Below are 19,184 nucleotides of genomic sequence, written 5' to 3' on the forward strand. Positions count from 1 at the left end.
AGACATTCTGGTTGATAGACAAGACTATCTCTGACTCTACCACTGATCTACAGCTGCCCCAAACACAAATCTTCATTATTAAGTGGAAATGTGTTTAAAAGTGTTGAGACAAAAATGCAGGGACAGCCATCAGACTCACATGTCTGTCTATTTTTAATACTTGTCTTTTTGGGCAGCCTTGCAGAGCTGAACTGAGTTAATGACTCCTCCTGGCCAAACACACTGATTGCCTGCGCTTTATTTAGCAGTGGGGAGTGCAGTGCTGCAAAACTAAGCAGAAACATTTCTGAAAATTCAGCTGGACAGTGAGGTGTGACATAACTTTTATCATTGTGTTTCCTTTAATCGGCAATACTGCATTGTCCAATAATCTGAGTTTTCAAACAACTGCCATGGTCTAACCTCAGCTGGTTTCAGCCCCTTTTTGAGCCCTCGTGGTGCAGGAACATTTTACCTCAACCTAAAGTGACATGTTTGTGTGTCCTTGGTCAGGTGGAGTCAGTCGTAGCACGACAGCAATCTGATAACAGCACAGGTTGTACCTCTCTGTTACAGTGTGTCCACACTTGAACAAACCTGTTCTTAACCTTTGACCTCTATGGAACATCATGCATGAACTTTTGAATAAGGACAGCAAAGAGTAGCCACAGCTGCAGTGATGATAGTTCTGTAATGTATGGACATACAGTCTGTAATAAAGCATACAAAATTAATGTGTAACCTCTGAGGAAAAGGCTTAATCTATTTTCATATACCCTATTCTTCATATTTAGGCATTATAGACCACTAGAAGTATTACTTTAATCATCAGAATTTTATATACGTCTATTTATGTCAGCAGGACTTTGTACAACAAGACTTGCATACTCTTTCCCTCACTGCACTCTGAGTCTAATATTCCTCCACTGGGTGCCTGGTTTTAATCACCACTTTAATCAAATAATTAAAGACATTCAGGGGAACACCATACAAAATGTGTTTGCCAACAATGCTTTTAAGATTTTGGCATTTTGAATGATGTGTCTTTTTTTTCTCCTTATTAACCCTGCCTTTGTGTTGCTGTTGTTTGCTACATGCGCTGTGCTAAAGTCTTATTCTGCTGCCTAATTGCCTTTTTGGGGGGTTTCTTTATGACCAACAAAACTCTTTTCATTAAGCTAATGTGGTTTCCACTCATGCATTTTTCCATTTTGTGCAGAGCATTATGTGCAGAGCAATCACAAATGTTTGATTATATTTGTCTTTAGGGTTTGTGGAGCTCAGTCTTTTGGACCAGGTGCACCTGTTGGAGTGCTGCTGGTTAGAGGTGCTGATGGTGGGACTGATGTGGAGGTCGGTGGACCATCCAGGCAAACTAATCTTCTCCCCTGACCTTAGCCTGAGCAGGTATCACTGACAATGTCACTTTGCTACTAGTTCACAAGCTTTTCACAGGCGTCTTTGTTGTTTATGTATGATTGATTGTAACTTACTCTATGACTGTCATGGTTGAAAGCCATACTGTGTATCTGAAGCATGATTAACCCACAACCAATGCACACAATTTATATGATGACAGTCCAGTTGTTGTGTGTGACGTGAGTGCCCCTACTGTAGGAGTAAAGTTGGAACAGAATAAGAAAATTGTCTATACATTTTCTTTGAAAAGACTCCCAGACAGAGGTTTAAGTCAGATCAGTTGTTTCATTTGAATGGCTCAAAAAGCTACATAAAATGCCCTCCTCATCTCACATGCACACACAGCATCACCAGAAAGCACAACCAGTAGCTTGAAAATAACAAATATTCCACAAGCAAGTTTTCAGAAAACCAGCTCTTTTAGTGACCCGGATTATTTGGCTCAGCAACCAAAGAGCCAGTTCCTGTAGCTCCCAAGAATCTCTTCTTCTGGTGCAACTTTAGCTTTATAAAATCAGCCAAATTTAGCAATGTTTTGACCTTTAACTGATTTCTGTGCTTCTTATTATCTGGAATTATTCTTAATAATCAAACCAAACCATATCTTTTTCAGAACAAAACTTTTGCAAAATGTTTAGTAATTCAACATTGTTTTACCATCAGGCAGTAGGTGTGCCTAAGGCTGAATAGTGTAGAGTAACAGGATGTCTGCAGGGTCTTAAAGATTATTCATAGTTGATAAATCATTAGCAAAAAACAAGACTTTTAAAAAGTCTTGATTGCAAGACCATAAGGTTTTACAATTTGTAGCTGTTTTCAATGTTTATATTTGTCAAAAGAGGTTGCAGGCTATTTTTTGCATCAGTTTTTACATTAACTTTTAGGCACAAGTGAGATTCTGCCTAAACTCAAACTATGCATAGTGCTTGGGGGGCCTCACTTGAGTGTTTTTTTTCTTCTTTTTCTCTGCACATCAGTCTGGTGTTTGCACAATAATTATGATCCAGGTAATGCATATGCAATGTTGACCAAGTGTAGACTTAACCTGGCCGTCACATTAGTAAAGTAACCCTAACGATATCCATTTGTGGAGATCAGTGCCATCCGTGATCAATAAAGTGCGTGCAGTGTCCACTTGCTCTCACTCTTCCTCTCTCCCTCTCCTGATATTTGCAGCATAGAAACTCTCAACGTGTCTTTCACCCATTATTCTGCAAACTCTCTTGTCAAATGTTAACTTCTAGCGTTGGTAAGTTTATGAATTAATGTTTAAACTCTGTTAAGTTCCTGTGCTGGATCTGATCAGGGATTGATTGACATCATCAAACCTCCTTGCGTAGATCAGCTGTTTTAAAATCTGATCGTGGGTGAAAATAATTAAAGACAACGTATATTTTAAGGTGATTTAACAAAAGAAAGGCTATTAATGATTACTCAGAAGCAAGGTGCAGGGATGTGTGTGAAGGGGTCAAGATCAACTGGTTTATGTTAGATTGACTTTGAGGAGAAGACCCTGATTAAACAGATGGCTTATAAGTGGGATTAATGTTATTATAAGAATAATTAAGCTACAGTGATGATCTTAAAAAGAAAAGACAGACATTGAATTTATTATCTTTATTTTTGCAACAAGGATTTGATCATTCAAAGCAATGACCATTTTTGTGACTTTTTTTTAAATATAAGTTAGTTTTGTTGAAAGACACGGGTCTGTGGTGGTTTTGGTGTGTTATCCTTGATGGTGACTTTAAAAACCGTGTCTTTTATATGTAACTAACTCAGGCTAAATTGCAAATTGCACAGAATTTGTATTTATTGTTACTGTAATACCGAGATGGTTGTGTCTGTGGGGGGCCTCATATCAGAGTCTGCTCAGGGCCTCACTTTGGCCAGGGGTGGCCCTGTCTCTGTTAAATCTCCGCTGCATCCCTAGCTAGCAAGTTAACTATGTGATCCAGTAATGTGTGCATGTAAATGATAGGTAAATGCAAGTTTTCTGAGTAGAGGTTGGGGGAGAAAGTATTGGAGCTGAGGCTGAGGCCAATGCCTGTAAATATTTTATGGGATAATGGGACAAATATGGGACAAAAAAAGGCAGCTTTGCAGTTTAGCTTTTTCCTGATGTAACACTAGCACAGAGTCTATTAATGTTAGCATTGCTTGCATCTTAGAGAAAGCTTTATTTGCATACCTACTGTCTGAACTTTAATTACTGTTGTTTATATCTATATCTCACAATCATGCCCATAACTGTGTCACCAGTGTCACTGGTTAGACTTTTAGTTTTGTCCAAATTTACTCGGGGCCCAGGTCTGATAGAAGTTTTGTAGATGATCAAGTTGCTGTTGTAACGCCTCCTTGGATGGAATGTTTTGTAGAGATCGGAGAAAAGACTTTCAGATCTCTCTTTTGACAGTTTTTGTTTGGAGGTCTTCCTGGCACTCTCACTTTTGACATCGTTTGGATAAATGAGAGGAATGGCCTCTGAACAGTCTTTGGTTGGATCCATCAGGTTCTGATTCCACTGCACTTCTGTTACTGTTCCTTGGTAACTGTTGCTAGGGGTTGTTTGTTTATGTCTGCTAGCTCAAAAACGGCTTTGCTAGCTTTAATTTGTTGATAATTTGCACTTATTTTTCTCCAAAATTTTGGAAAATCCTTCAAAATTACTTTCTTGTCTTGTAGATGTTACTCACTTGAGTTCTTTTCCTTGTTCTGAGTTTTCCTTTTTCTGAACTTGTCCTCCTGACAGGGCAGCGAGGCTAACTGTGAGTTTGTCAGTTTCATTTCATGCTGTTCAGTTGATCTTGATTTTCCAAGGTTTTTTAATGGTTCTCTACTTCTTTCTTTATGATAATTTTCTTTGAAAAGGTTTCTTCTTTCCTCTTCGATTTTTGTGAAAAATTAGATTATTTCACTTGAAAACGACAAAAAGTGTAAATCTTTCATTAGCTCATGTTTATAGCTGCTTTCTCTGTCTCCTAGCAACATCAAACTAAACACAAACAATCACTCAACAGTTTACACTCAAAAGTTTACAGAGTACATTTGATCATCTGTGAGACACTTCAGCAAGTCTTCAAACAACTTGAAATTGAAGCAAGACTTTGAACAAGAAGAATGGAGAAAAACTCAGATACAAGTTCGCTGAGCTGGGCTGAGCTTGTGGAGGAGCAGATGGGAGATCCAGAGAATGCCAGCATGATTTCAGGGGCCAGCAGCAGCAAGAAGACCCTGTCTAAAAAGGTCCCAACAAAGGTCCAGAAAGAGATGGTCATTGCATCACCAGGGGCCAAACAACAGCAGGCAGACCCGGTCAAACGAGGTCTCCACCAGGCAAAGAGCGAATGCTCCCCCTAGAAGAGTTGAGGGGAATACCAGGCAGTGCCAGTACACCTACCAGGGACCCCCTCGACAAGAGTATCAAAGATGTGGTGTGCCCCCTTGGTTTCAAGAGCAACCCGGTCTTAAGAATAAGCTCAAACAGATGTCCGCCCATCTGGAAGATGTGTCCTGCCAACTGGAGGACGAGAGAGCATTATGGGTTAAAGCAGAGATTAACAATGACATCTACGAGAAGAAGATCCATGAGCTGCTTCAGACGTTGAAGGCAGAGAAGAGCAGGCTTCAGCATGAGAATGAGATTTGGATACTGAAAGATCAGCTGAACCATTGGTCCTTCACTGAGACGAACCTAAAGAATCAGCTGAAGGAACAGAGCTGCAGACTGAAAGCTCAGGAGGAGGCCAAACAAGAGATGGAGAAGGAGATGAATGACCTCCGAAAGCAGCTGGATATATATATGTGGGATCCCAGCGTGGCACCTCCCACTCAAGAGGAGGAAGAAGTAGAGCTTGAAGAAACCTCAACGAAGGGACCAAAAATCTCAAGTCCAGCCTCACCAGGAGAGGTGTCCCGTGATTCTAAACAAATGGATGAGCTTTTGGATCTAGTGTCACGTCAGAATGACCGTCTGCAGGAGGAAATGTCAAGATCTCACTCCCTGCAGAGAGAGCTGCAGGAGATCAGACAGAGGATGACTGCAGAAATAGACACTCTCAAACAGGAGATACGGGTCCTCAAGAAAGAGGCCTCCAGTAGAGCCACTCATACCACCCTGCACATGGAGACCTTGACAAGTCAGCTGCAGGAACAGGAGACCATCCAGGCCCTGCAGCAGCAAATACAAAACTTGAGAGATCTTATTGCATCCCAGGACCACCGCCTGAAAGCAGAGATGTTGAAAGCTGACACTCTCACGAAAGAACTCCACAGAGTGAGGCATCAGTTTTTCGAAGCAGACGACAGAAACCTGAAGTTGGAGCAGAAGATGACGGACCTTCAGGAGGAGGCCTTCAGTAGAGACTTGTCACACTGCAAGCAGCTGGAGAGTCTACAGTGTCAGCTAGAGGAGAAAACAACCTGCTGCACTGTCCTGCTGAAGGAGGCTGATGATCTCCAAAGACAGGTGAAGGAACATATTTCATTATGGAGGAAGATGAAAAAGGCTTTCACTCCATCATCCCAACGCCAGTATAAGCAGGAGAGGAGGGAGCAGGTGCTGGACCAGCAGAGAGCCATCCTATCTCCAAATTCCTAAAGGCTGTAACAGGCCCAAGCAGTGCAGTGGGCCATATCTGTCTACTGTCCACTGTGTCTGCAAAGTGTTTTTCTCTCTCTTCGATTTCCTCCAAGAAAACAAAAAATAAAATTGTTTCAGTTTAGTTAGACTTTTGTAAAATGTTCAGACTTTTTGTACTGATGTTCAATGGTGTTCAGCATGAACATTTTTTTTGTTCAGTTTTCACCAGAGTTATTTGTAATACGCTCGATTTAATGATAAAACAAGGGGCATTCTTAAATTTGGAAATTATTTGATCAAATTTGGTTTTAATTTCAATTTAAACATTTACCTTAAGTAAATCAATTCTCCCAGTGAGTATACCTCGCATTAGTTCTGGTTGTGACTCCATGATTCCCTTTGGTTACTTCCTCTGGTTGGGAAATCTGGAATGTTTGATTGATTTTGTTGGAATCAAACCCCTAATGCTGTCGAAGAGGAAACGGCATGTTTTAAATATCGCTCTAAGACACACAGTAGGTCTCCTTTAGACAGTTTTCTCAACCTCTTTGGTTCTTTTCTTAACTTCTGACATTGACTCATTACATGTTTCTTTGAGCACAGATTGATCTTAGGAAAAATGGAAAAACTATACGGTGCTAGTTCAGGTGCATAAAGAGGGTGATGAAGCACTGTGATTTGTTTTGGGCCAGGAACTTCTTTACCAAGAGTGCAGTGTGAGCTGGCACATTGTCTTGATGAAGAATGAAACAATTTTTCCACATTTATGGTCTTTTTTTTTTTTTTTTTTTTTTTTTTAGACTTTTCCTTGCAGTTTTTCTAGAACCTGTTTCACCGGTCTGGAACCCACTCCTCCAAAATGATACCCTTAATGTCAAAAAGAAAATCAACATGGCCTTGAATTTGGACTTGCTTTGTGGTGCTTTCGCCATGCTTGGTGACAATGGTGTTTTCCAATGCATTGACTGCCGCTTTAATGAATTACTGCTGTTAATACAGTGGTCTGATCATCCATCATCCATACAATTATACACTCATCAAGCATACAGCCATCCATAAATCCATCATCCATCCATCCATCTGGGGCGGCTGTGGATCAGTAGGTAGAGTTGGTCTATCAACCAGATGGTCGGGGGTTCAATTCCCAGCTACTGTTATCAGAACACTATCAAACCCATAATACCAAATTTCAGACCTTATCTGCTCACGTTAGTCTATAATAACTTCTTGGGCAGAGGTTTTCTGTGTCCTATGAATAGCAGCTCTTCCTTCTGAGTGGTTCTCAACCTTTTTTCAATGGAGATCCCCCCTAAGTGAATCTAAGAAAATCTGAGTCCCCTATGAAAAAAGAGATGCACTGCAGTCAAAAATTAGGTATTCAGTGTGAGTTGTTTTAAGTGTTTTCATTGTTTAAAAACCTTGCAGAATAGACCCACACACTTGTACCAAATTTGTATAAACTATGCACCAAGTACATTATTATTTTAGTTAATTGATGCAAATCTAGCTCTGATGACCTCAAAACCGGCAAAGCCTTGCACTACAGATCTCTGGTGCCCCCTCCCCAGAAGGCCCCTGGTTAGGATATTACATGATACGCTTTATTGCCCCCTCAGGGAAATTTGTCTTGGACTCCAAATGCAGCAAACATTCAGCTGCCATCACAATAATCATAATAAAAAACTAGAACAATAAGCACAACAATCCTTCTATTTACACAACATCTACCAGTGCATGGATTAGCACATACAGTCATGGACGAAAGTATTGGCACCCCTGGAATTTAATTGCCCTTTTTGTGCTCTTTTTAAGGATGCATGGTATTGGATTGTTGCCAATATGCTGATATTTACAAATAAATCTCAGCTGATACCCATATTGATAATGATATCTAAATTTAGTGTAGACCTAAAACTTCAGTCATTAAAATACAATTTGAAGTTTAAGGATGAACAAATTAACACATTTAGACTTTGGATTTATTGGTACAGCCAACATTTAGTGCTGATATAGGGAGATTTTTATAGCCTAAATATTGGCAGATATTTTTTGGCAGAAATTTCTGTACAGAAACATTGCTAATGTCTTTTTGTTGTTGTATCCTATGTAGGAGTTTGCTTCAATTTGATGGATGGGCCCTCTGCTACCTACCATTTTTACATGATTAATGTAGTTTGTTAAGCTTTGGCACATTTCTGTGCAGCCATTCATTACAGTAACTAATAATTTTCTAATTATAAACACGTTGTATTGAAAAATATTAAAATTTATGTAATCTGTGCATCCTTCTAGCATTTCATTTCCTCTTTTTATGACAATGCTAACTAAAAAAACATCTGTGTGTGCTTTCTTTGTACAATATCACTTTTTTAAAGACATAACTCAAGAGTTTCTTCATGATACTTAACATTTTGTGTTTGTGTGTCAGGGAGGAGGGGAGCTGTGTCCAGGGCTTCGCTGAGATCTTCGACATGCTGGTCGCCGCCACGTCCAGAGTGAGAGAGCTGAAGCTGCAGAGGGAGGAGTACGTCTGCCTCAAGGCCATGATCCTCCTCAACTCCAGTGAGTTAGCACACTATTCTGGCTGTGTGAGTGTTGATGCACTTTTTTTGCCTCATATTATTTCATTTGTGGTATTTGAGATGAATGCTGGAGGTGAGGCAAAGAGATGGATGAATTTGTGATGCTTCCAGTTCAGTGAAATCACAGTCTAGAGTGTGATTTGTGTCTCAGGAGGTAAGCTGATCCGTGTGTGCAGCAGCTGTATTACTTAGCAGATCAAAACCCTAATGGGAACATGGTGTATAGTGTGAGTGTGCTGAAAGCTCAGAGTCACAGGCAGTACCTGTGTAAAGATGAACAGAGTCTCACTGAGGCGGCTCCACGGAGGAGTAATTACCATCAGACTAATGTTTCTGTTTGCCTCCACTGGCTGAGCAGAACAGAGGTTGGTTTTTTGTTCCATTTTAGATTTTTTTCAAGTTGAAGATTTTTGTCCAACAGGGGTAAAAACATCAGAATCAAGGCTTTTAACAAAATTAAGAGGCTGGACCTCAAGTTGACATATCAACAAGAAATCAAAACAGAGTCAGACAAGAAAAATAAGCTTCTGAGACCTTGATGCCCCAGCAAATCTAAATGTTTCTTCCTTTTGAAGTGAGCTCTTGAGGTTATTCTATGTTATATAGTGCCTAAATGCATAGTATGCAACTTACACCACCAGAGGGCGCTTAATCAGTAATATTTAAAGATGACCATTAGATATGTACTGCCCAGTTTCACCTACTTCCACTTTGCTTCTTGTTTTGAATTATCTAGCTACCTCAAACCCCCCACCCCTCTCTTTGTTTGCAGACATGTGCCTTAGCTCTTCAGAAACTAGCGAGGAGCTGCAGAGTCGCACTAAGCTTATGAGTCTTCTCGACACTGTGACGGACGCTCTGGTGTGGGCCATCGGCAAGACCGGCCTCACCTTCCGCCAACAGTACACCCGCCTCGCTCACCTGCTCATGCTGCTCTCACACATCCGCCACCTCAGGTAAAAAAAAAAGACAAACAGAAATTCTTGCTTTGTAATGACCTTGTGTGCTAATCTTAGTTTCTATATTTGATAGAAGAAATTCTCCATTTACTTTTATGGGCGCTATTATGAATTTCAAATGTTGGCCGTTTTCCTCCAATTATCTTTTGTTATTTAGTTTGAATTTATTGTAATAGGAAAAACCTCACTTAGGTAAAAAATCTCAATTTCAAAAGTGTCCTGGCTAAGACGAGCTGCAGCACTTATACACATTGCACAAGGTGAAGAGCTTAACAAATGTAGACATGTTGTTAACATTTTTGCTCCTTCACATTGATCGAAGCAGCATTTTCAGTGAGTCTGGAACTCGTGTGACTTTTGGGGACTTTAATGATTAAATCCACACCAGTAAACACAATACTGAAAGACTTTTTAACGTTTTAATCCATTTACGATCCTTTATTACCGCTAGCTTGAACGCTAATCTGATGGTAACTTTCATATTGTTTACCCTTTGTGAGGGTCTGTCAGCCAATGGCAGGCTGTTCGGTAATCACATGATGCTGCCTAAATAGAGCATAATGGAGAGACATAAAGAGTGTGATGCAGTCCCCTGCAATATTGTTATTATTATTCATATTTAGCAGTAGAGCTCAATAATCAACAGAAAAACAACTTTAGGGTTACAGAAATGCTGTACATTATGATTCTATTTATTGAGCCATGTTCTGAGTCAAGTATAGGTCTATAATAAATGGCTAGTCTGCACAGTGAGTCCAGAAAGTTCACACTAGTATCAGATTGTACTGGGTATCTGTATCGGAATCTGTATCGTGAAGGAAAATAATGGTATTTGAACATCTCTAATATCAACATTTAATCACTGTAACATTCTTTGAGAGGTATTTACTCCTTTCTAACTCAATCATTCATAACTATGGGTTTGTCCTATAGAGCTTGTTTGCAGTCATTCGGTCCTGGTGATGCACAAAATTCAGAAAAGAGGCAGAAAGTGAATGCACCAGTTGGGAATGAGTAGAAGTTAGTATACCTAACTTTAAAACAGGGATGTCTGTAGATGAACTCACGTTTTTTTATAGCTAGTACTGCAACGCGTTTCTGCATGCAGGTGACTGTCCTCGTCTTTGTGTGTGCACGTTCTGGAGGAGCAGTCATATGGAGACTAAAGGTGGTTTTATTAATCAGTCTGGATGTAAAAAATAATATTTATCTAAAGTCCACGACATGTATGGCTTGTTCTTTTCATCCTTTTCATTCTGCGGACAAATGTAGAAATCAGTGGCGTATGATTTCACTGCAATTAATTTGCTGTATGAAAAATAACCCATTATGTTTATGGGATTATTTAAAATGAACATGCTATTTAGAAAGCAATTTTTTTACACTATAAAAGTCTGAGTTTATAATCATGAATCACAACACAAAGTTAGAGACTAAGCATCATTTTAAAAAATAAAATTGAATAAAATAAATGCATGTAAATGAAATAAAAAGAGAGGAAAATCAATCAGGAATTGATATATTAACAAACTTAGAGGAGAACTCCCTAGCCTTTGTTACACTCTTATTCTCTTTTCTGTCCTGTGAACAGTAACAAAGGCATGGACCACCTCCACTGCATGAAAATGAAGAACATGGTGCCTTTGTACGACCTGTTGCTGGAGATGTTGGATGCCCACGTCATGCACAGCTCCCGTCTGCCTCGCCGACGCCCCCAACTGGACTCTGAGGGCCAGAAGGAGGCTCCTGCCCAGCCAAACAGCCCTGGTAGCGGGCCCTCAAATACTTGGACTCCCAGCAGCACTGCAGGTGGAGGTGAACCACAGTAAGTGGTTACTCTTACTGTGGTAAGAGTAACCACTAGTTATGACTAGAGTAACTAGTGGTTACTCGTGGTTACCCAGTAAAGTAAAATCAAAATGCTTTGCACTTTTCACATGACTGATGAGACTTTTCCTGGAACTTTCTACCAAGCACTTAAACCTTTGAACTCTCATTGGTGAATTTAAAGCTTTGGCACTCTTGTGCACTAACTGATGAACTTTTCTCATCAGATAGACCAAACCTGCCATACTCATTGCCTTACCTTACCTTCATGAAAAGCCGGATTGGAACAGGAGGGAGAGAAAACTTCCTTTTCTGCCTCTTTTTCATCCAGTAGCACCAGCACTTGCTTAAATATTGGTGTCATATGTAGCTTTCATGATTCTTTTAGGCTTAGCAGCTTATTTCAGAGCAGATAAACCGTACCATGTTCCAACATGAGGTGGTATTGAGTAAGTCATATCTTTAGGAGATATTAGAATGTGAGTTTGACAGAAATCTCAGTTTTAGTCCACGAGTAAATAAAAAACATGAAGAAATACAAACCAGAAGTGACTCTTTCAAAGAATAATGAAGAGTCCATGCAGGCACATTTTCATATCATCAATATCAGTGACCTGTTGCACCAGTTATGTGTAAGTTGTGGTTGATAAACCCGAAAAAAGCCTACATTAAAAGGTAGGTTCTTGACTAGTAGAGTGTTCCTTTTATGAAATGCCAAAGTGTGAACAATGACCAGCACCAGTCCAGTACAGTCTGGAGCTGTAATCCATGTATAAGATTGATTTTATACCATTCAAATGATCATATTTCCTGTTTTTCTGGGTCTTTTGACACCAAACAAAAACTGTAAAAGATGTTGAAAATCACAATTTCCGCAAAAATGAATTGCAATTTGTAGTTTTGTTTTCATGCTATTGTGTGACATGTACATGAGTACATGATGGCATCACACTGGCATGATTTGGGACTTCTAAGGATTAATGCAAACATGAAATCAGCCAGTCACATGGCAGGAACTATCATACATCCGTATCTAGACATGGCCAAAGGAATCTTCTGAAGTTCAACCGGGACATTTGAGCCATTTTGTGGCAAATAAAGCGATCAGTTAATGTTGATAATTATGAAGGAAAACATTGTTAGACATGCTGAAAGATTATAGAAAAGAAATCAAGAGTTGAAAGCTAGCTGAAAAAAGCTTTGCTGCATCACAGAAGACCACATGGTGGTGCTTTATAGCTCACATGTAAAGGCCTTTTCCTCACCACTCTTTTGTGTTCTGTGCAGTTCAGGAGTTTCTCCTCAGTCCTATTTCTGTCTTTGACTTCTAATTCTTGATTTCAAACATCCTCTTGCCCTTTGAAATAGTTAGAAGGAGTAGGAGGACAACCCTTCAATTTCCTGATGCTTCAATACAACCAACAATATCAAACATTTCTACCCCTCGAAATCTTGTTACATTGAAACATTAAACAAGATCGATGTTGTCATTTTCAAATCTTGTTTTTACTTTGCAAGACATTTTCTATAACATTTGGTTTAGAAAAAAATTCTGTTTGACGGCCATGCAGCCCTCACACTTCACCCTACTTCTCTTTGAAGCTGTACACCCTAGATGTTAGGGTTAGGACTAAGTCCTTGGGGCAGGGAGTGTACTTGGACTGAGCCAGTATCATACCTGTGAACAATCAAAACCACTATTTCTCTTAAGACAACGCTGCACTCAAAGCCATGAAGTTTTGCTTGAAGAAAAAGGAAATACTTTATTTTTTGCTGCAGTGGCCTTGGTATGCACAGTTGTGATGCGGCTTCAACAATCAGGATCACTGCAAGAACCATGTAATATATTCAAAGATGTAGATTTTAAAAACATCTTGATATAAACTTCACTAATTCAGTTCTTTTTTTTACGCTAGACATGGAAAACTGTCTCTGTGTATCCACTGTGTGCTTTGTGTTCATCTCTTTAGATGTTTGTCTTACTATATCTGGTCTATTTTGAGGACAAGATGCCACTATCTTCAGCTAAGCTGCTTGTTACCTTGGGTTCTCAGTCTTGTATCAAAGCAAGTTGCGCCTTCAGTTGCTTCTCTCCAAAGTTGAGCCCAAATCTAATTTAAAAATCTCCAAATCAGACACAGATTTAAAGTGAAATTTTGGTCATTTCTGTCCTAAAACTTTCTTAATGATGTTACAGTGCTGAAGCCTCTTTGATGTGGAAAACTCACCTGTTTTTTTCTAAAGGAAATATTTTTGTCATACTCAGGTTGTCAAATTTTTCCATTCTCTATTGTCCGAAAAAGGCCTATAGAAACCTAAACACATGTCTATGACTCACTATATTTCTACAAGCCATATGTTTCTTCATATTTGATAAAACTTTACTATTCTTGGCTGCTTCATTCTATTTCTACTTTTTTAGTGTTTACTGCTTTGAAATGATTGCCTTTACTTTCTTTTTGATTCTGCACAACATTGCCCAAAATTGGAGAGAATAAGCTAGAAATAAGCAGACCAGCAGATGTTGAAAGCAGTGAAGGGCACATTATTCAGCAAAAGCCAGAGTAAAGTGGGGTTAACATGGGTGAGCATTGCTAAGCTAAGGTCAGATGTCATTCTAATTACTTGGCTAAATGGAGGCACAGGGTGTCAAATCTAACAACTGCATGCTATCTTTTAAAAACTGCAGCATTCTCAGTCTGTTTGTAAACTTAATCTCACGTATGCCTTGAAAAATCATCAGGGAATTATTGAATCTGCTAGTCCTGGTTTTCATATGTAACATTGAATGCAGATGATGGTGTGTTCTCACTGTTTGTTTCTACATCATCAAATAAAGACGACATGTACAGATGACGCTGTTTCTTTGTATAAAGTCCAGATCAACAAGTCAATTTAGTCGCATGTAGGTATTTTACTTAAATATTTAAGCAGAGCTCAGACATCTGGAAGGATCTCCTTTCAACACAATTCACTGACCAAAACAGTGTTTAGAAGTCCATCATCACTTTGTGAAGAAAGAAGGAAACACTTTGAGACAAAGGAGTAAAGACAATCAGTGTTTACTACCAGAAAACTCCGATCATAAATCCACCGTCATAAATAAACATTATATTAATACAATCTGTACATCCACATCATCCTCTAAATCTACATACAGTGTTTGAACAGTGCAGCGTAGAAATGTCTGCTCATGATCTACTCGAGACAGTTAGCATCTAAAAAAATATACAGCTCTGGGTATAAAACTGCTTTGTTAAACCCTAAAGAAACCTTTGTACTTTTGGCCGTATAAAAAATACATTCAAATTCAACCAGTGCCTTTTAATTGCAAAAATAAACTTTTTATGTAACAGTCAAAAAATGATGAAGCACGCTTTAATAACAGCGTTAAGAAAAGCAAAATAAAATGTTGACATAAAATAAACCATGGCAGGAGTGGTTTATGAATAAAAACATGATACAAACACTTAATCAAACCAGGTTTAAACTACAAGTTCAAGCAAGAAAAGTCTTTTTTTAATTTGGTTTCCACCTTCTAATTTAAATCCTGGGTAGTTTTTATAAGTTTGCTCAACAAGAGCAAAGACAGCATCTTCTAATGACTCCATGATAGCAGCCTTTAAAGGCTGATTTATTGATCCAACGGCATCAAACTCTTGGATTTTATAAACTCTAACTGAAGCTTTTTCTTCACATTTGGTGTTTTTCCTGATTAAAATGCACTCAAACAATTTTGTTCACTGAATAAATGGTTCACAATCAAATCTTTAAAAAGTAGATACTAGAATACAATTTATGCACTTTGGACATTGATAATTTTAAAAGCTTTATATATATTAGTTAAATATGTTCGTTCAGTGTGTAAAAAGGCTCATGTTTCTCGCTCATCACGCATGTCTTTACGTTTTAGACTACCCTGGTATCATGTGGGCGGGGGGCCGTTGGTGTAGTGTAACATGGGGTAGAGGGAGCGGGCGAAGTTGTTGGTCGTGGTACAGGTGGGGTCGCTCTCTGACATAGGGATCAGACAGGGGAGGAGCAGGAGGAACAGCAGGAGGAGGTGGAGGGGGAAGGCGGCACGTAGGACTCGATAGAAGAAGGAGCGAGGTGGGGACGAGTCTCTCTTCTCTCTGCAAGACAAATAAGAAACATGAATACGGATAAAACACAATGAGTGGTGGCGAAATCAGTGAGCAGTATCACACAAGCCTGCAAATGCACAAAAATATCCACTCAGTAGAGCTTCGTATAAACCACTGGAAAAGATAGTGACCACTCTACAATGCTCCTGAAATCTGCATCTTTACATGAATGAAGCTATTAAGTTAAAAACACAATTTTTGATTCCCCAGCCATTGCAGTAAAAAAAAAAAACATGCATTTTATGATATTAGGCTTTCATTCAGGAGTCAGTGCTTCAGATTTGAAGTTTTTCCTGTTTGGCGTGAGAGGGAATTGCATGTTTTTTTTCCTGGTTTCCTGTAGGGGCACTATTGTATCAGTTTATTAAAAACTTAAACTTAAACTTAAACTTACTTTTTCTTTTTTTTTCACCATACACAATTTTTTTTTGCACTTAAAATGTCATTTATAGGGTTTAATTCTAGGATGAATCAGTATTTTTGTTTATAATCAGGTCTGATCCTGATTGAAAAATTATTGCAAAAATAGTAGGTTTTTTTTTTTAAAGGTGCAGTTTTTGCATTGCTATTTATGTATGGCATCTTTTTTTGGCCACTTACACCCTGAGTGTAACAATTTATTAAAATGTCAAAGTAAAAAAACATAAAACTACATAAAATTTAAGATTTTGCTAATTATTAACATACTCAAGGCTGTGATAATTCCCTTGGAGGAAACCAAATTTGCATGCAACTTGTGTTTTTGACATGACGAACATGAGGGGTTTAATGCACTCACACTGGCATTTTAAGGATTCAACATGTTATATTTATAATCAGATCTGATCTTTATTAAAAAATGAATGCAAAAGAAGTTGCAAAAAATATGAATGTACTTTTGTTTTATTAATTACGTTGCCATTTTTGGTCTCGAACACCCTGAGTGTAGTGATTTATCCTACACAAACTGAGAGTTAAAGAGAAAGAGACTGATTAAAAAATGACCAGAAAGAAATAAAAGTTACAACCACGACTTTTAAAAGTGTGAATTATCCAGAATCTGTTAAAGATGCTCCGTTGTCACAGCGTTTATCTTCTGAAGAGCTGCATCCCAACAACATCATGAGGCCGCGCAAAATCTGACGTACGAAATTTTAAGACCAAGCATCAAGTTTGAGTTTAAAAACCATTCAGAAAAGAATAAGTACACAAAAAGCTACTCAATCAGAGTAACAGAGATACATGTGACTTGTTAGTTTTCTCCCTGCAGATAGAAATGTGAATAACTGGCATGCTGAGACCCATGAAAACTGTCAGTAAAAATGTGGGCTATTCCACCAAAAACTCATTGCTAAACTCTAACAAAGGTAAAACTGAAGAACGCTGTTGTTTAAAACTTAATATAAGCTAGTTTCTTTGCATTATTTAGGTTAATAAACACAAAATCTTCTCTTTTTTCTTTACCAGTGGTCATTATCTCCCAGACAATTGACCTACATGAGAATATCTTATCTTCAGTCTGTGACCGCGTAGCAGCAAAAGTAATGTTTTTTTTAATTGCTCTATTTAAATAGCGTGAAATGGATCCTGGAGTAGGAAAAATGTCAGTTTTACTCAAATACAAACATTTAAACAGTAAAAGCAGATTAAAACATACTTTCTGGAGCTGTAAATCACAATTTGTTCTGATAACTAAATATAAAATCTGACAGTCTGTGTGCTTACCTTTGAGTAGAGGAGCATTTCTTTGAATTCGTGGCCTCTTGAGAAGCGTCTGCAGAGGCACTTTGGCCCTGAACATCTGATACAGGTTCACATTCCTGCAATAAAGACAAAAGAATCTTTTTCTATTTGCCATCTTTTATTTGAACATCCAGATCTCATATTTTAAAGCATTTTCTTGAGCCTGAATTTCTACTGAGAATAACCCTGATGGGTCGTGACTCTGAACTTCAATGTGCGTATGCCTTACCAGCCGCTGGTTCAGGCTGCTGAGGTCCAGGTCCACCTGCCTCAGCAGCATCTTCAGTTTGCTCCCCGTCACATAAAGCTTCTCCTTCGCCTCCTCGCTCTCCTCAGCCTCATCCTCAGGCTGCAGCTGAGACCACAGAGCCTGCAGGGACGCCTGCTGAGTCTGTCTGCCTTGCAGCTCCACCTGAAGATCCTGCAAAACACAAACGTCACCACTTTGAAGACGATGCATCCTAGTAAAGTGAACTCTTCTAAACATGATGATCTTCTTACTGTAAGTCTGCTGCGGTGCTGTTGCAGGGCCTTGACGGCTGTGTCCGGGTTGTTGATGTCCACGGCGTAGCGTCGGCTCTCTGCGTGGGCCAGCCACAGCAGCAGAGAGTGGAGGCTTTCATGGAACTCCTGGATGGAGGAGGAGAGAGTTCGGTTTCTATGGCTTTGGTTACATGTAAACCACAATCACCATGGAGCTAATTCCTCAGCAGCTTTCTTAAAACAATTAAATGTGGGCCTTGGCAAAAATGGGAGAAAGTCTGACTTAAGACTGGCTTATTTAAGGAAATGCTCTATTGAAGCAGCAGGTTAGCCCCGCTAAAAAACACTACATGCCTCTGATAGTGTAATCTTCTCACCTGGCACTGCATCAGTGTCGTCCTCAGACTGGTGTCCCACTGCTGCAGACCTGTACACGCTCTGCTCCACTCTCTGTTCATACCAGCGAGCTTCTCCTGAAGATGTGGAGCCTCCTGAGCACGTAGGTTCACAGACAGCATGATGGACTTGTAATGACTAAATGTCTTCTGCATCTCCTGTGAGAAGAACATCCATGAATATCAGAAAAGCCTTTGATTTGATTAGATCTGATATGTTTGGTTTTTAAATTTCACCTTCAGTTCTTTGGCTCTGGCTGCCATCTCCTCTATACTGACAGCTGGTTCAGACTGCTGGAGGTGCTCCAGGTGTGGGACCACGCTCTCTAACCAGGAAGTGATGTCATCGAGGTCTGACGTGAACTGTTGGGACTCCTGAGAGTCAGGGCGCAGGTCACTTCTGGACTGAGCCTTGAGCAGCTCCCAGCGTTCAATCACACCTTTGAGGAAACGGATATTCGCTGATGATTAATGATTTGCTTTTCTGTCTCAGAGTATTTCACAAGAAGTCAAATACCAGCAAACTGAGAAATACAGAAGAACTAGCCATGCTTTCTGAACTGACATTATTTCTACAAGCATCTCTCACCGGACTGTTTGTCTGAGGAGTTCAGTCCCGTCAGGCCGAGCTCCTCCGGCTGCTCCTCGTCATCCAGGATCAGAGAGACTCGTTTGATGTTCTCGATGCTGCCGCTGCACTCAGACATGAGACGCAACTGCAGAGAAAACAAACACACATTAAGTTCTAACTGCACAAATAGCAAACAGACAGTACACATTTATATTTTATTATTTCACTCTTACATATCCCGGCTTCAGTGGCGTGCTGGTAATAGTGGGCTGAGCCTTAGTGTGACCTTCTGAGTCCGGATGGAGAGATTGTGTTTCTGCGTCCGCCTGTGAGCGCCATCTCGGAGATTCAAGAGCAGACATGGACCTGCTGCAAACTTTAACAAAAGAGAGAGAAAAAGAATTAACCACAGAAGTTAATGCCAAACAGCCTCAGCCGTTCCTAAGAGAATTTACCTCCTTAACATCTGATTTAAAAATGCTGTTTCACTGATTATTACTCATATCCTGGTCAGTGAGCT

The 19,184-nt window shown here is 39.5% G+C and overlaps 2 protein-coding genes across 6 annotated transcripts in view; one reads left to right on the forward strand and one right to left on the reverse strand.

Annotated features, from left to right (window-relative positions):
• Nucleotides 1-14,202, forward strand: part of esr2a (estrogen receptor 2a) — an 85,053-nt gene extending 70,851 nt beyond the window's left edge. For all 5 annotated transcript variants that reach the window (XM_041804837.1, XM_041804838.1, XM_041804840.1 and 2 more), the window contains 4 exons: nt 1,248-1,386; nt 8,409-8,542; nt 9,335-9,518; nt 11,113-14,202. In XM_041804837.1, coding sequence (XP_041660771.1) covers nt 1,248-1,386; nt 8,409-8,542; nt 9,335-9,518; nt 11,113-11,350 — 695 coding nt within the window. In that variant the 3' untranslated portion in view covers nt 11,351-14,202. The remainder of the gene's footprint in view (nt 1-1,247; nt 1,387-8,408; nt 8,543-9,334; nt 9,519-11,112) is intronic.
• Nucleotides 14,203-14,657: 455 nt separating this feature from the next.
• The window catches only part of LOC121521096 (nesprin-2), a 122,229-nt gene continuing 117,702 nt past the window's right edge, over nt 14,658-19,184 (reverse strand). The window contains exons 94-101 of the mRNA XM_041804835.1: nt 18,898-19,040; nt 18,683-18,809; nt 18,331-18,533; nt 18,076-18,252; nt 17,717-17,845; nt 17,445-17,636; nt 17,198-17,292; nt 14,658-15,481 (exon numbers count right to left, since the gene is read on the reverse strand). Coding sequence (XP_041660769.1) covers nt 15,274-15,481; nt 17,198-17,292; nt 17,445-17,636; nt 17,717-17,845; nt 18,076-18,252; nt 18,331-18,533; nt 18,683-18,809; nt 18,898-19,040 — 1,274 coding nt within the window. The 3' untranslated portion in view covers nt 14,658-15,273. The remainder of the gene's footprint in view (nt 15,482-17,197; nt 17,293-17,444; nt 17,637-17,716; nt 17,846-18,075; nt 18,253-18,330; nt 18,534-18,682; nt 18,810-18,897; nt 19,041-19,184) is intronic.

The sequence above is a fragment of the Cheilinus undulatus genome, linkage group 14 (genome assembly GCF_018320785.1).
Source record: "Cheilinus undulatus linkage group 14, ASM1832078v1, whole genome shotgun sequence".
Classification (NCBI taxonomy): domain Eukaryota; kingdom Metazoa; phylum Chordata; class Actinopteri; order Labriformes; family Labridae; genus Cheilinus; species Cheilinus undulatus.